Here is a 16566-nt window from a genome sequence, read left to right as displayed (position 1 = left end):
CACTTAAAAATATTCGATTCGCACTTTTATCATTTTCTTCTCAAACAGATTCGCAAAAATGGCATTTCCTTTCGCAAATTGCAAACTGCTAATTCGAACCCTGTCATTTCTTTACCAGATAATCTAAACAACACACCTGCTTTTTTTGCTTTCTCAGTAGGTTTTCTTTATCCCCAAAAGACAAATGTATACAATTGCCTGATACATTTTCAATCTGTTCTCTTTGTGACATTATATTATCATACGTTTCTCTTCCCTTTGAAAAATATACTTGCTCGACAACAACAATTTTGTTTTTTACATTTTAGATTCGAATTATATTTATATTCGAATGTGATAGCTTTTTTTAAAAAGTAAGCAACCTTTGTCCCAGAACACAAAAATGGAAAATATAAAAGAACAAAAAAGCTTTAAGCTAACCTAAGGATGAGTAATATTGGCATGCTTTCTTTGAAAAAACTTTTTTCTGGGTTAATTTGAAAAAAAGACAACCTCCTTCATTTCGTTTTTTTTTAGATGATAAACAACTTGTTTCCGTGAGATATGGCACGCACATGGTAAACCAGGTATAAAATTAAATAATTCTAACTACAACGACCCCATACAACTTTAAAAAAAATAAAAATAAACCCCTGTTTGGCAATAAGTTTAGTAAAGCGTAGCGTAACGCCACGCTTTGAGGAGACAATGCATGAGTAATAAGAAAGTGACCTATGATTTTTGTGCCGTGAACTCACATAGTCACTCACACAAGCGTATATAAGATGATAAAAAATTCCACTAGTGAAACCATAGTAGTCATAGTACTGTCAGCCGAGCCCTTTCATGAAAATCAAAAATGCAATGACTTGAGTACAAAGAGAATTATTGACATAAAATTTGTTATGGGATGCCTTTAGATCAATGTAAAGGAACTAGCACAAAAATAGTTTGTGAGCCTGTGTATTTGTTAAGAAAGTTTAAGACCAAATAAGCTGGTCATTATCATTTTAGGCCAGCTGTTGATGAAGTTGCTTGTTTTTAAGCTAGCTATACTTTTACAATTAACCATGATTATGGCAGGTAACACTACAGTAACAATATGTTTTAGGTAGGTTCTTAACCTTATGAAGGTGCAGGGTAATTCAGAAAGATAAAACGAAAGTACATTCTTGGTCCCTAGGTAAAGCTAATAACATCAAAATAAATACATTCGAGATTTGTTTGTAGCTAAAAAAGGTGAATATAAAAAGTTATAACTAAAATTAAAATTAAAAATAAAAAAAGGAAAAAAGAAGCAGACAACAAGAAAATATACAATAAGAAATGGTCGCACCTGGATAAAAACATGAAGAGCTGTACAAAAATATGAAAGACATGCTGCAGACAATTGTTGTTACCAAGCAATTTCCATTGCGTTTTAAACACTCTCACCTATGCAGTGTGAATGAATTAGTAACTAGTGCATAACATAATTTATACCCAGTCTTGATAAATAAAATATATTGAACTGAAATTTAACTGCTTATAAGTGAAGAAAACAGTAAACACAAAAAAGTGCAGAAGGGTCTTTCATTGCAGTATTTTCCCAATATTTAATTTGCTTACTTCAAAATCATTAAAAAAATCTCAATGAAATTGAAGTTATTGGCGAATCTGTAAAAGTTTAAACTCATCTGTTTAGGATTTGTAGTTCAAGTGAACCTAGCAGATTCACAATGATTTACAAACAATGTTCTGCTGCTAGCGTTATTAGCAGTTTCAATAAACATAAATAAACACAGTTTATTGTATGTGACAAGTTATGTTGTGTATAAGATATGCCTAGACACTATAAGACAAAAGTAAAAATATAAATATTAAAGATGTGTATAACCTTTTTCTCTATCATGATGAAACTTTAATTTATTCTTTATTTCAAATTTCCCATTGACACAATCCTAAAAACCTAACTATAACTTTTATTGTTAAAATTAAGAGAAAGTGAAAGCTATTCGTGTTTTATTAAAATAAATAAAAAGAAAGTTGTGAATTAAGAACTGCAAGTTTAAACCCTCACTTCTTACAAATCACTTTTTCCACCAGTGATTGGTAAAAACTGCCATATCCTTCTTTAATTACAAAATGACTGGCACATTAACTGACAGGATTTTCCAAAGTCACACTGGACCACACTGAAAAAACACAAAACAAATCATCTAAAGATCCACTTCTACGTAATAGTTTTAAAACGGAAATTTTTTATCCGTTTTTCTCAACCTACAATGTCAAAACGAATAAATTTTTAGAATTTTCACCATCATATTATACTAAAGTTATTCAGATAAATGGGTTTCCGTCAGTTTCTATTAGTAAATTTATACAGATTCAAGCAATTAGTACAGATTCAAACAAATCCGGAAAAAAATCATTTTTCATCATTCTCATACTGTATCTGTATAAATTTAGTGTAAAAATCTAGTGTAAACACAATCCACATAAATTTCTATTTTTAGTAACTTGACTAATAAATCCGCTCAAGTGTAAACGCAGTATAAATCAACAAAGAATAAGAAAATTTAAAGTTCGATTCTCTTTTGCAAATTTATATTATATACTAGTTGTTAGCCTGTAAAAAATACACACATGATTTGGTTCTGCCAGGCATCACAATCATGGAAAATTTTGTATTATGCTTTTGCTGTTCAGTACGTACACATTCAATGTGTTTTTAGCAAATATGGGTATTATTAAAAAGACTTGTGATGAAAAACTTTTCATATTTTTTTGGAAAAGTACGATTTGGCAGGCATTAATTCTCGCAAACAGGCTGTCACAGATTTGTGACAGTTATAAAAAGTTTAAAAAGTTTGTTGGGTACGTAGTAATGGTTAGTAATAACTACTGTTAAAACAAGTCAAGCAGAAAGAAGTATTTAAATATCAATTTTAGTTTTGAAAAAATGTATAAGATTGCAGTAGTCAGTAAGATGGTGAGCCAAATCGGTGCAACTAATTCTACAAAAATGGGTCCAAATTTAGGTTATATTAATCTAAATCTGCTAAAAAGAGAGCATCAACTTGAAACACTTGAAGCACAAACAAAAATTATATTATTAAAAGTCATTATTTTTAACAGTAATTAACATGGTGATCACTAGTAGCTGTACTAATTTTTCCAGAAATTGCACGAATCTTTTTTGATTTTAGAACGTGGACAATTTGCCAATTCAAAGCAGTTGTACTTCTTAACTGCAGGGTAAGAAACATGACAAGGTTTGGTTCAATAACGCACTGTTTAAGGTCAGTATAATGTAGCATGTACACCCAGCGCTGTCATTGTTCCCATAGGACTGAAATTTAACAAAAGAGTTACACCAATTATAAATTAGGTTGCGCGTACCATGTGACTTTGATGATAAGATTATTTCATTTATCATGTAGTAAAAATTTAAGCCTAGGTTTTTGCATATTACAGGAGATCGGGCAAATCCTAGGTGATTCTAGGAGCATGTGTCACCCTACATAAGATAGGCTTAGTGCCATCCAAAGTTTCACAACGATATGGAGATGTTTTTAATAAAATTAATGTGCCAACATCATTTCCATTTCACAGGTTATACCCACAGCCTTTGTTCGTGCATATACAATTTGGTTCACTCCATCTTAAAATGACATAAAACAGCTCTAGATACCTTGGCTTCATGTCTACTAAGAAGTTATTTCTTTTCACCGCTTTTTTTCCCATCATTGTTTTATTAATTTAGATCAAATTTTTGCATAAAAATGTTGTGTTAAACCTGTTATCAATCTGGAAATAATGTAATACATACCTATTGACATTTGGTATTGGAAAGGTATGCTGACTGGCATCAAAAACAAACAGCAAGCCGTTAGTTTGTGCACCCATTATTAACGTACAACGTGATAATAAAGCAACCTTACAAGTTTACACTGTTTAATTTTTACTTTATTTTGTTTTGTTGGATAATTTCACCACATCTAATATTTCAGGACGAAAAACTATGAGCAGCCATATCTTTCACAAAAAAATAATTTAAAAAATAAAAATGTTGAGAAAGAAAAATTCTCGATACTCAGTTGCAAATTGCATTTCTTTTAAATGAGGAATATTTCTCCATTAATATTTGATGAAGACTTTATTAAAAACTTTAAGAAGTTTATTGATCCTCTAATTTATCTATTGTGATCATAAACTATAGGTTTTGCCTTACTATGGACCTTGAATAAATTGAGTTATCTACATTTCTATAAGAAAAACACAAAGACATTAAACAAGTCTAAGACTTTTTTCACCTTTAAAAAGGATTCTTTGCATAAACATTTTTTCGTTTGAAAATAAAAAACTTGTTCCTATAGGCACAATAATACGTCTCTGACTATTTTGAAAACACTCACACAAGTAAACAACACTATGATTGGAACTGATATAAAATTGGTAAATTTTAAATTACATGACATTTTAAGCTTTGGAACAAATTTGGAACAAATTGATTTTAAAAATTTCCCACAAGCATTATATTTCACAAGCATCATTATGCATATCAAATTTATCAATGTTCACTGACTTGGGTTATTTCAGTATAAGTTGATAATGTACTAATTGATAATGACATCAGCATTATACCTCTTGATATAACTGGTCCCTTATTGTGAGCATGTTTAAAATTTAAAAATCAGCATTTTTGCAGGGTATTGGCAAATTGAATGTTGCTTATAAATATTTTGCACTAAACTGTATGCTACGTTATTGTTGTAAAAAGTGCAAAGGAGCTTCTGATTTTCCACAGAAAATATGCATAGCAGTGGTAAAAATAATGTATCTCTGATATTTTTTACCATAACTTTTCCCCAATATTTTCTATCAGGTATCTGCTGGGTTTGAATTGAATTTTTATTTCTGTAAATGAAATAAACAAAAGTGAATTTGAATAAAAAGGATAAGGTCATAACAGGTTAGGGCCATGACAATAACATTACAAAAAATGCTTTTAACTTGCTATCAATAATAAACAGAAATACATCATTTAAAGTTTAAATTAAAGTATTTTGGCCTTTTTTTTACTTAACACTTTTTTGATAAAATACTGTGATCCCTTAAACAAATTTCCCTTACAAGACTGTTTTAGCCAACTGTTAAATTATACATACCCAGAACGTTTCCATATTCTCATGGTTTCTTAACCATGGAGTTCTTTAAAATATTACTTCTTAAAAAAAACGAACAAAGAATCAAACACAGCAACACCACAAGCCAAACAGAAATGTTAACAACCAATTTTTAAACTGAATAAACAATTATCAGTTTTCAATTAAAAGAAAATTAACTTACAATATGGTCTTTCTCTTTTTTTGTTATTTTTTATCAACTCTGAGTTTTTCTTTGTACAAACATTAAAGACTTGATAAAACTTTGTGTTTTTATTTACAAAGAAGATGTTAAAACTTTGGTTCCTTTTTCTCAACTCTGCCTATGATTTTTTTTTTTAAAAAACTTTGTTTACAATACTCTCAAAAGATTGTTAACATAAGACCATATTAAGTGCTTTAAGAAAAAACAGAAATAAATAAATTAATAAAATATATAAAAGTATATTCAAAGTTCAATTTTAGTAAAACACAAGAAAGAATGCAGGTTTGATCACAAAAACGCCCGCTACAAACCTATTTAAATGTTAATACCAATCTATTCAACGGTTTATTCAACTTTCAATACAATGATCACAGATTATAACATGATTCATGCTACCTTCATATATAAACATTACTTAACCAACAAAAATAGACAAGGAGTTGATAATTAACTCTTTTTTTTATTTGTTTCCCTTTTTTATATTTGTTTACATCGCTATTACTGCAATGCTGTATGCAGAGGATTACAACATAAACAGAAAAAACTACAGCTTCAGGGTAAATAAACAAAGGTAAAGAAAACCCAAAAATATCCAATTCAATTTAAAGCCTTATTTTGACATCACAGCTGTCAAAAATATTTTAAAAATATACCTTTTCTTTATTTACAGAACCTTAAATGTTTTTCTTTTACTAGTTTTAATTTACAAAAAAAATTGTGATCTTTTTTACAAAGAAATCAGAAAGTAAACAAACTATATACTACTATACATAGCAACTAGAGAATGGTATTCAACAGAAAAGAACCTCTGAACATTAGATTAACTTATGTCTATTAAACTTAGAATTCTTTCTTTCTTTGCATAAGAATGTATGCAGTATGTAGCAAAGCTATGCTTTTTTAGTACCACATTTAAAAAAACCTGAGAAGGGGTAGAATTTACAGTGCATGTTGGTACTTATAAGAAGTTTATAACTAAGTTGTTAAACATTCATGAATACAACACATAAAATAAACATGCTTTTACCTCAGTTTCTCATGAATCCGTTTCATCTTTTTATGACATAATATTACTTTTAAAATAGTTTCCTATAATTAAGTAATTTATCTGTTGCTCCTATATACAGCTATATAAAAAAAGGAAAACAGTGTGTACATATTACACGTGGAAAAGTATCCAAGTAAAAAAAGAAATTAATAACAGAAATGGAAACGAAAATGTGAATAATTAAAAACATGAAAAGCTTTTTATGCAAGCTTTTTTGCAATACAATACAAGAATTCAATGAATGACCTAGATGGATTCTATAAAACGCCTGGTCAGTTAATTTTCTTTCATTTCCTTCAGATTTTTTAAAAGAAAAACAGACATTGTACTGTATAAATTCTTAAAGCTCTTTTAAAATGATATCTTTAGCTTTTTATTCAAGGGAGCATAATCAACAATTGCATTAAAACAACTTTCTATAGTTTTATTACAAACATCTCACAGCTTTTATTATAACGACTATGAAAAACGTAATTACTCTGACTTCTTTTTAAAAATGCATGCATCAGTCACCAGCAGCTGAATAATGTGGTCTGCTTTGACTTTCTATTTACATGTGATAAGTTTATTACAGAATATCTGTAAAAACCTTCTATTAAAAATATTATCAGGCAAATTATGTATATTTTGTATAAATGCATCTTTATTACAAAACAAAACAACACGTTCCCAGGAGGCTAATTAAGTAAAAAATTTAAAATTAATGTGAACTGATGTTTATGACAGTTTATGAAAGGAGGAAAATTGCTTTTCACCATGGAAGTTTATGGGCTAATATGATTTTGCTTAGTTTGTGCTGTTCTAAATAGGTATCTATAGAATACAAGAAACCATAGCAACCATCACCCCATGCAGTGGGTTATTAGTGGTTTCATATCAATAATTAGATGAAAGAAACTGCTAATTACTATTGTAAGAAACAAGTTAACTTATTGAGCAGGGAGTTAGAAAAAAGGTGAGTGAATGCCTTAACACAAATCCTTTTGAATGCATTTGTCTGGTTAATGAACAGTTCTATCTAGATAGATTTTAACTATGTAAACTGCAAGTCACTAGAATATTTTGCTTTGTATTTTTTCCTTTTTTAATAAAGCTGTTAGTAGAATGTCATCACGTGTTATTATGCCTTAAATCAACATTTTACTCTTAGGTCATATCTGTTTTACTATTATGTATTATTAAAGGGAAACAGAATTACCGAAACATAAATAAAGAGATGTTGAAATATGTATGAACTAAAAAAAATATATCCTTACTTGTACTGCATCCAAAGAGGTACGCTTCTCACTTTAGCTTTTGATACTGCTTTCTTCATATTGACAAGAGAGAATCTTAATACCGGACCGTCAATAATTCCTTAAAATTTTCTATATCCACAAGGACATACTAGTTGATGACGATACAGAATTTTGTGGAGTTTTATTTTCTATATAGACATTCCTTAACACTCCAACAGCATCGTAAAAAAAGAAACAATTTTATGTTTAATGTGAAAAAACATCATCAATAAGTTTTAATAAAATGATCCTAAAAGCTCTACAATAACAAAGTAAACTGAAGAGATCAAAACAAAAGGATAAAAACAGTAATAAACAAACATGAAAGGAAAGCAGACACATCACATTTTCAACAATAATAACACCCACGCATATGTACACCACAAAAGCTTGTTAGTACTGCTCACTTTCTTTGTGGGTAGATTTCGACACTGTTTTTTGAGTGTTACGAAATTATTAAAAATAACATAGAGAAAGTGAAAGTAGAAAGGGGCAAGAAAAGGCAAGACTTAATATTAACACAAAAATACATAGGTATAATTATAACAAAAATAATGTTTATTAAATATAGGCATAATTGTAATTTAATGCAACCAAATTTTTTAAGCTGTTGAAGAATGAAATTAACAATAAAATTTTCATATTTTCAGCAAAATTCACCCATTTTTGAAAATACTGATTTGTAAATACAATACATTTCGAAAAGAAATGAGTAAATATAAGTTGTTTACACGGCATGCTGAAAAATGTCAGCAACCAACACTAGTATATTTTTAACTTCCGTTACTTAGAATACGTTAAGAGAAGTGACACTAAACCACGAAAAATATCTAGAACATAATAGGGTAAGAGAGATCTTTACATCTCAATTTGACATGTAAAAATATGACCACATAAAAACCAAAGAGAAAAAAGGAAGCAAATACTTGTGCCATTCTTATTATTTCTTACTTTAAAGCTTAACAAAATTCTTAATTATATACATTCTCAGGAGAAATAGGGAAATAAAATGTGTGATCACAAGCACAAAGCTATGCCATAATGTCCTTAACTTGTGTTAATTTAAAGCTTTTATGACAATATGGTTGTTTACAGGATCAAGGTAACAATGTACCTTTAAAACCAGATAAAAACATAAAATATAGTAAGAAAAACATTGTGAACATTATATTCCAAAAACCTTATTTGCTGAAACAACCTTCATTTTCTTATTACAAATTTCACAATCAACCAAATGACCAAAAAAAATATTCGCTTTTGTATGGATGTTGACAGTAGTAGTCAGAAGAAACTGTTGTTATAAAAATGCTGATTTGAATACTATTTTTAAATTTAACTTTAACACAAGTAAACATGTGTGTGAGACTGAGAATGGTGTTTATCGTGTGCTAACAATAAATTAGCTGTCACTAAAACCTTCTAATATTTTAGTGTTTATTTCTTCGTCCATGGCACAAAAACAACAGAGTTCGAAAAATTTATGCCATATCATACTCTGTAACCAGCAAAAACTAGTATGCATATTGTATAGTGAAAATTCTAGACCGGTACTAATCTGTCAGAGAGTTATCATTCCACATTACAGGTATGGTTTGCAAGGCTTATGTCAGAAGTGAAATATGAGCTGTGAATAGAAAGTTTATACAATATTTCACTCCAGGGCTTTGCAAATTTGCACAACAATTTTCATACAAGCAAACTTGTATGCTCAATAATTAACTTTAGCCTTCACTGCTTTTTTTCTTAACATTCTTACAACTTTAACTTAGATTTATTATGTACAAAATACAATATTGGTGGTGCATATTTGGCATTTTATAATGGCACCTATATCAAAACTGTTTTGATAAATTAGTTTTATCATTGGTGATACAGATGAGCTAATTAAGAATTTTATCATATTAAATGAATTTGAAATTGTTTACTTGTCTAAATTCTATTGCAGGATGTGCATGTTATTTTGTGTATGGTACTAGATTACCACAGTCACAAAGAAGAAACAGCAAAACAAAATATACATAAGCTATAATAAACACTTGACATTTTGTGTTTAATATAGTGTAAGATGTGTTTTTATAGTAAAAAGCTTTAAAGACCTTATCTTTAAACTTAAATATCCCTATACTTTTAATCAACTATTGAAATGCAGTTGTTACTGAGTTATTGAAAAAACTTGCTGATTCTACAAAATTAAATAATGAGGCTTGCTTCACACAACAGTTTTCTGAAATTATAAATGGCATAGCAAGTCGACTCACAAATACTATTAATCAAACTTGAATCCATCAAGAAAAGGTCCACTCATATTTTTGGATGTAAAAAACAGTTAAAACATACAGACTAGAAATGGTAGCCTTTCCTGTCTTAATTTGCAAGTGATTTGAAGGCCTCGCAACTTAGCAAAAAGCACCCATGGCTATCAGTCATGGGGGAGCCATTGCTCTTGCTCACGCAAAGGCTCGCACAATTCTGGGCAATGGGAAACTAGGCAAAGGCTCGCACAATTCTGGGCAATGGGAAACTAGCTGTGCCAATATCTGCTTCCCCAATTCCACAAAAAGTTTTTCTGGCTGAGCAATATCTACATGGATATCAATGCTTTCTTTTTTATTATTTGCAGACAAATAACCAAAATATATAAAAAAGGTAAAAAATAGTAAGATAAGATAGATAAGAAGAATTTGTAAAATCAATATGCTTTTTATCAATAATCAATAAAACATTTCCTAAAAAAACAATTTATTTTCACGAAGCTTTTCGTAATCTAAGTTACATTATCAAGTCACTTGAATATTATTTTGGCAATTTGCTGTGTCTTTGTTTAATATGTTTAAAAGCACAGAAGTGTTGCTGTATCAAATTTAACAAATGCAAAAAGTACCTTGGCAAATAACTGCTGAGACAAACAAGATTTACCCAGACATTTACTTCAGCAATGGTGGATTGCTAATATAAATTGATGAGGTAAATTGACAGGACTGGATCATTGATATTTTGTATTTACTGTCAATTAGTTTTTACAGTGTCCTTGTTCCCTGGTTAACGAATCAAACTCGTTTTTTTGTAATTTTATAAAAAAATTACATTTATCAAAAGTTACTTACTTCCTATTGCAGTCCTAAAAATTTAGTCCCTGTAACTCTATTGAAGGCTGTCGATCTAACCCTGTGAAATTTGTATATAACGGAAATTGTTCAAGCCAACAGGCTTTTTAATATTATTAGTCTAATTTATTTAAATTATTTATTTCACAAATACTATTTTGGTTTTCAGCTGTTAGTAAAAACTATCTAATGTATTAAAAATTTGTAGCCTTTGTGTTCAGTGCTTAAGACCTGATATGCGCTTATCTACAAGTGTTTATACAAACTTTTTTTATTTTTTTATTTTCGTTTCTTTTATTTCTTTTTACCACTGTTTTTGAAAATGAAATTAATTATTAATAAGGGGAACAGATTTTGCACAGTAATCTCCCCTTTTTTACTCAGTTTTTAAATCCCACTGCAGAACTTCCTGCCAGATGACTGCATTTTTATCAAATAAAAAATTTAGTAATCCAAAAGCAAATAAGCCAAAAGTATTATATTAAATATCATTTTTTATTGTAGTATCAGCAGTAAAAAATGCTTGAAAGCTCAGAAGCCTTAATCTTCTTTTAACCCAATTCATTAGAAATAGCCATTTTAGGCTCTTTACCACTCCCTGGAAATTTATTAATTTTTGTTTTTAAAAAAACTAGTTCCAAAATGCAAATACCTTCCTCAGACTTTATTTGTTTATGCTGAGTGTGTTACTTCTTCTTACTGTTGTTCAACTTCATTTTCTTTAAAAGTTTATATTTAAAATATTAACTTTTGTGACTTTCTATATTTCTATAATAGCTGTTGCCTGTCAGTCGGTTTGAAACCAGGCCAAATATGCATGAAAGCTTTAAACTTTTAGAAAAATTGGACCGATTTAACTTTTTAGATTAATCGAAAGGTTCTTAACCAACCAAAATGCTTAAAATCTCTACACCAAATGTGCGTCAAAAATTGTGAGTTTCTATATTAAAAATGAACATTACTAGGGGATGTTTAAAAACATCATGTCTTCAAAAAAGGATAAAAAAGAATTCAACAAGATTTTTATCAGCAAATGGATGTTGGAAGATGTGCTCTGGAGCACATTAGTAGAAGACATGGGATGTCGATCGGAAGAAAATTAAAACAATCTTCTTCTCACTCTAACCAAAATTACACACTCCTAAATTAGGTCTTTTCCATAGCCATTTTTTGTCCAAATACAAGGTTTCCAACATTTTCTTGAATTTGCAGTTTTATTGAAAGAAAAATATCAAAAATCTGTTCCTGTGTATCACCTGTCAAGTTTCGATTTAAATTTAATGCTCAATATAATTTGATAAATCAAATTCGATTAATCGGATTGCGTATCATTGCTATTACACCTCTTAAAATTATATATGGAACTCATTTTTGTGGTTTACATAGGCTTGTTTTATGACAGTTTGTTTTAAGTGAAAATATACGTCTGCATTTTTATATAATAAGAGGCAAATCTGAAAAGCCTGTATCAACCTGAAAAATATTTCTTTCTTCAAAATTCAAACTAAACATCAATGTCCTAAGGTGAAATTGAATATAAAATGTTAAAAAATTTGGCTGGCAGAAAGTTTCAGGTTAGTTAGTTAGGTTAGTTTCAGGATTTTCTTTAAAGTGTTCTAGAGTGTATAAAGTGTACTTGCATTTTCATGACTAAGTTCAAATAAGAATGGGATTGATAATTGGGAAGGTTTTTCTCTGATACTTTGAATGATATGCAGTAATGATTCAAACGTTTTTCCTTTATTTATAATACCTCTTGACTAATATTCAAACATTGAGTAAATTTTAGTGGCTACCATGAATGTAAAGTTTGGAAAATAAAATATTGTATATAATTGAATTTCATGGTTTCCATGTAACTTCTTTTGTAACTTGATTTTTCCACAAAGCCACAATTTTTTTACATGTTAGTAGGCCTGGTGTTGAGTGCATTTTACTTGCTCCCACATATTATTCAATACTCATTGAATATGTTTGTATCCTTTTTTTAATTTTACACATCTTAACATGAATCCAGTAAATCACAGGAATGCACATTATAAGATTGTATAATATTGTTTTTTGCTAGAAAAACAACTCATCATCAAAGAGAAAATGTGTGGATATCACTTAAATTAAGAGAACAGATATGGCCGTAAATCACAATTTATGCAAAGCGTTACGAATTTTTTTTGACTATTTTTGTAAAAAAAGCTTAAAATGTAAGTCAGAAAAAATCACACAAAACTATGGAAAATGCATCACATGGAAGGTTAACTATGGTACAGCCCTATCAAGTTTCCTACATATCTTGTTTTTTTTTATTTTGGCGTTTTATATGGCTGACTTACATAGGCATAAACACATATTTGGGGTTAGTTTTTTACAAACTCTACTAACTCCGTAAATTTCAGCTTATTTTATCAATCTATAATTCACAATTATGGCACATAATACAAAAAGTGTTGTCTTAAAAATGTCACAATTTTTTGACAGTGATCTTGTATTACATTTTTGTACAATTCCAAGCAATTATACAAATTGTTAAAGACATATATTAATCTTTTAATGCTTCTGTGCAAATGAAATTGTTAAGAAAAAATGCTGACTTCAGTCTTCTAGTCTCTTTATGACGTTAAAATTGATGGCTATGTTTGTTATAGGAATGATCGGAATAGACGAGGTAGGGGTGTTCTAATTTTTGTTAATGAAAACTTGGATAGCCACCTTTTGAAACACCTTTACTTCGAAAATGTTGAATCACTATGGGTGAAAGTGTGCCTGAAAAAAACTAAACCTATTTACGTGTGTGGGGTTTACAGGCCCTGGAGGTAGTGATTTGCAGAGTACCGAAAACCTGTGTACTCATTTTAAACAGTGTTTTAACAAGCTCCCAAAAGAAAAAGAAGTTTTTATTTTGGGAGATTTTAACTGCAACATGCTTTCAAAATATGCTCTTTCCTCCAAAATAAAGGAATTATGCTCCACTCTTTTCCTAAAACAACATATTACGGAGCCAACTCGTGTTACTGAAAATAGTAGCACTCTTATAGACTTGATACTTTCTAACAGTTCTTGTATTTCGAAAACTCTTTTCCACAGAAACTGCAGTAGTCGATGTCTCTGATTTTATTCTTACTGAGCTCGACCAACATAACTTTGTTTGTGCTGTGCTCATTGACCTTAAAAAAGCTTTTGACACTGTTGATCATAAAATTTTGTTAAAAAAACTATGGTGTTTTGGCATCAGAGATGCTGCCTTTGACTGGTTCGAGTCCTACTTAACGGGCCAAATGCAGCTGACTCTTGTAAACGACACAGGATCAGATCTGCTTCATAAAGACTCTTTTGGGGTGCCGCAGGGATCTGTGTTGGGGCCCCTGCTCTTTCTTTTGTATATTGATGACTTAAAATCTGTCATCAATTCAAACTACCACCATCTATATGCAGATGATACAATAATTATTTCGTCTCATAAAAACTTGGATACCCTTGTCTCCCAGGTTGAGTTAGAACTTTCGCAAGTCGACCTCTGGCTGAATAATAACAAAATGACTATTTATACGGAGAAAACTGAAACAATCTTTTTCAGCAACCACAGCCAGTTAAAAAAAGTTGAGAACAAAACTATCAACTATATGGGTATTCCTTTGAAGAGGAGCGAAAAAGTTAAATATCTTGGGGTAACATTTGATCAAAAAATGCAATGGGAAAAGCACATTAATGACATAAATAGAAAAATACTAATTAAATATTCTAAAATTAGAACCATTGCATCCTGTTCAACACCTCACACAAAAAACCTTTTAATTAATGCAATTGTCATGCCATATTTCAACTACTGCTCCTCGGCATGGGCTTGTGCCACCCAAGGTAGATTGGGAAAACTAGAAAAACGATTAAAATGTGTCCGTACCTTTCTTGGGAAAGAGAGGGAATATTCAATGAATAATTTACTCATCAAAAACGATGCCATATTAGTTTTCAAAGCCATGAATCACATTGCTCCTGATTACATGCGCTCAAAATTCCTTTTGACAAAAAACTGCCATAATCATCAAACAACAGGAGCTTCAAAAAACAGGTTCACACTTCCCTTGGTCAACACGGAATTTGGCAAAAAAGCCTTCCCATTTAGAGCTGCAAAAGTGTGGAATAATCTTCCAGACCAAGTGACCTGTGATGGAAGTCTGCTATCGTTTAAGACTTCCATCTCTAATGTATTTGGCAAATTCTAATGGAGATCACTTTTTAACTTTTTAATTTTTGTTTTTTATTCTTTTTCTTTTCAATTTTCACAGATTATAAATGTTACTATGTTTGATTGAGCTGAGGCAGTCTAAGGTTTATCATTTTTTGTTTCTTTTTTGTTCTAGTGGCCCCCAGTGGAAACAATCCATAACTATAGGTTTTTGTGATTTTCTGGGCTAGCCACTTTAAATATTTATTATTATTATTATTATTATTATTATTATTATTATTATTATTATTATTATTATTATTATTATTATTATTATTATTATTATTATTATTATTATTATTATTATTATTATTATTATTATTATTATTATTATTATTATTATTATTTCTACAGAGTTGTCACCAAATATTTTAGGAAACAGATCATATGGTCACAACCTGTATGTTTTTAAATAAAAGGCAAGGTACCTGGTTAGCACAACTGGCCTAAAAATTACTGATGACAGATAATGTCAAATTTGACAGATACATTATATATAATATAATTCTATCAAACTCCCTAGTAGAAATAATCCACTAGTTGTGGATTTTTTAAATAATTTTTTAAATAATGTGTCCGTATTCCGTTAAATAAGACTTGTAAAACATATAAAATAAGATAATGGTGAAATTAATTTTAAAATCTTAAAATTTAAAACCTTCCAATATATATAATAAAGAGTAGGGAGAATGAGCTTACATAACAATAAAAATAGAGCTGTTTTAAAGACTGATGTTACTATTTTCCCAAATGACGCTTTTCTGTTTTGAGTTATTGGCCAACCGTTTTGAACAAAATGTTAAAAAAAATTTATTCGTAAAATGCTATAAAAATGTAAAGTAAGCGAAGATTCTACCTACCTTACCTAATATTGTTGTCTTTATTAGTAGTTATATAGATCACATATAAAGAAAATTATTCTTTATCTTAAATGCAAAACTATTGTTAAAAATATTATGAAAAATAGACCAAAAACAGCATCTTTTTAAAAAAGAAAAAAATAATACATTTATATAAACCATCTGTGGTTTGAACACAAGGTGTATATTTGTATGAATGGTAATGTAAAGCTTTTAAGCTAATACATAATTCAATAAATTATTTTTTCTCTGTGAATATACACATGAAATCGACACTTGCAATGAAAGAGATTATTGTAGAGATATGAAACTTCAAAGAGGAAAAAAAATTACTTAAAAATTTATGTATATATATTTTATGTGCATATATTTTCATATATATATATATATGTATATATATCTTATTTGTTATATTTCTTTTTATTTAGATATTTGAACCACCATAAAGCAACAAGCAATATCTTTTAACAACCATGTCCCATAATAACAATACAAAATTATTTTTTACTATACATAACAATCAAGTATGACCACTTACTCGTAGGATGATGACTTCTGTAGACGGTATTGTTTGACATTACGCTGCTCTGCTTTCTTGGTATCTGGATTCAATTCATCACAGTTTTTACCTTCTCTATTATTATTTAAGTTTATTTCTGTTGAAGATTTCATTGAAGAGCTATGTAGATGAAGATTTAGTCATTTTAACTAAAAATATAAAATTTTA

The 16566-nt window shown here is 29.4% G+C and overlaps 1 protein-coding gene across 5 annotated transcripts in view; it reads right to left on the bottom strand.

Annotated features, from left to right (window-relative positions):
- The window catches only part of LOC130654775 (diacylglycerol kinase zeta-like), a 39302-nt gene extending 22736 nt beyond the window's left edge, over positions 1 to 16566 (bottom strand). Inside the window, exon 1 of one of the 5 annotated variants that reach the window (XM_057457393.1) lies at positions 16378 to 16566. In XM_057457393.1, coding sequence (XP_057313376.1) covers positions 16378 to 16511 — 134 coding nt within the window. In that variant the 5' untranslated portion in view covers positions 16512 to 16566. Of the gene's footprint in view, positions 1 to 3790; positions 4011 to 5129; positions 5168 to 6358; positions 6513 to 7635; positions 7844 to 16377 lie in introns of those variants that run through there. The other 4 variants (XM_057457395.1, XM_057457397.1, XM_057457398.1 and 1 more) reach the window with 4 other exon arrangements.

This window comes from Hydractinia symbiolongicarpus, chromosome 8 (assembly GCF_029227915.1).
Source record: "Hydractinia symbiolongicarpus strain clone_291-10 chromosome 8, HSymV2.1, whole genome shotgun sequence".
Lineage (NCBI taxonomy): Eukaryota > Metazoa > Cnidaria > Hydrozoa > Anthoathecata > Hydractiniidae > Hydractinia > Hydractinia symbiolongicarpus.
This window is presented reverse-complemented; position numbering and strand designations above follow the sequence as displayed.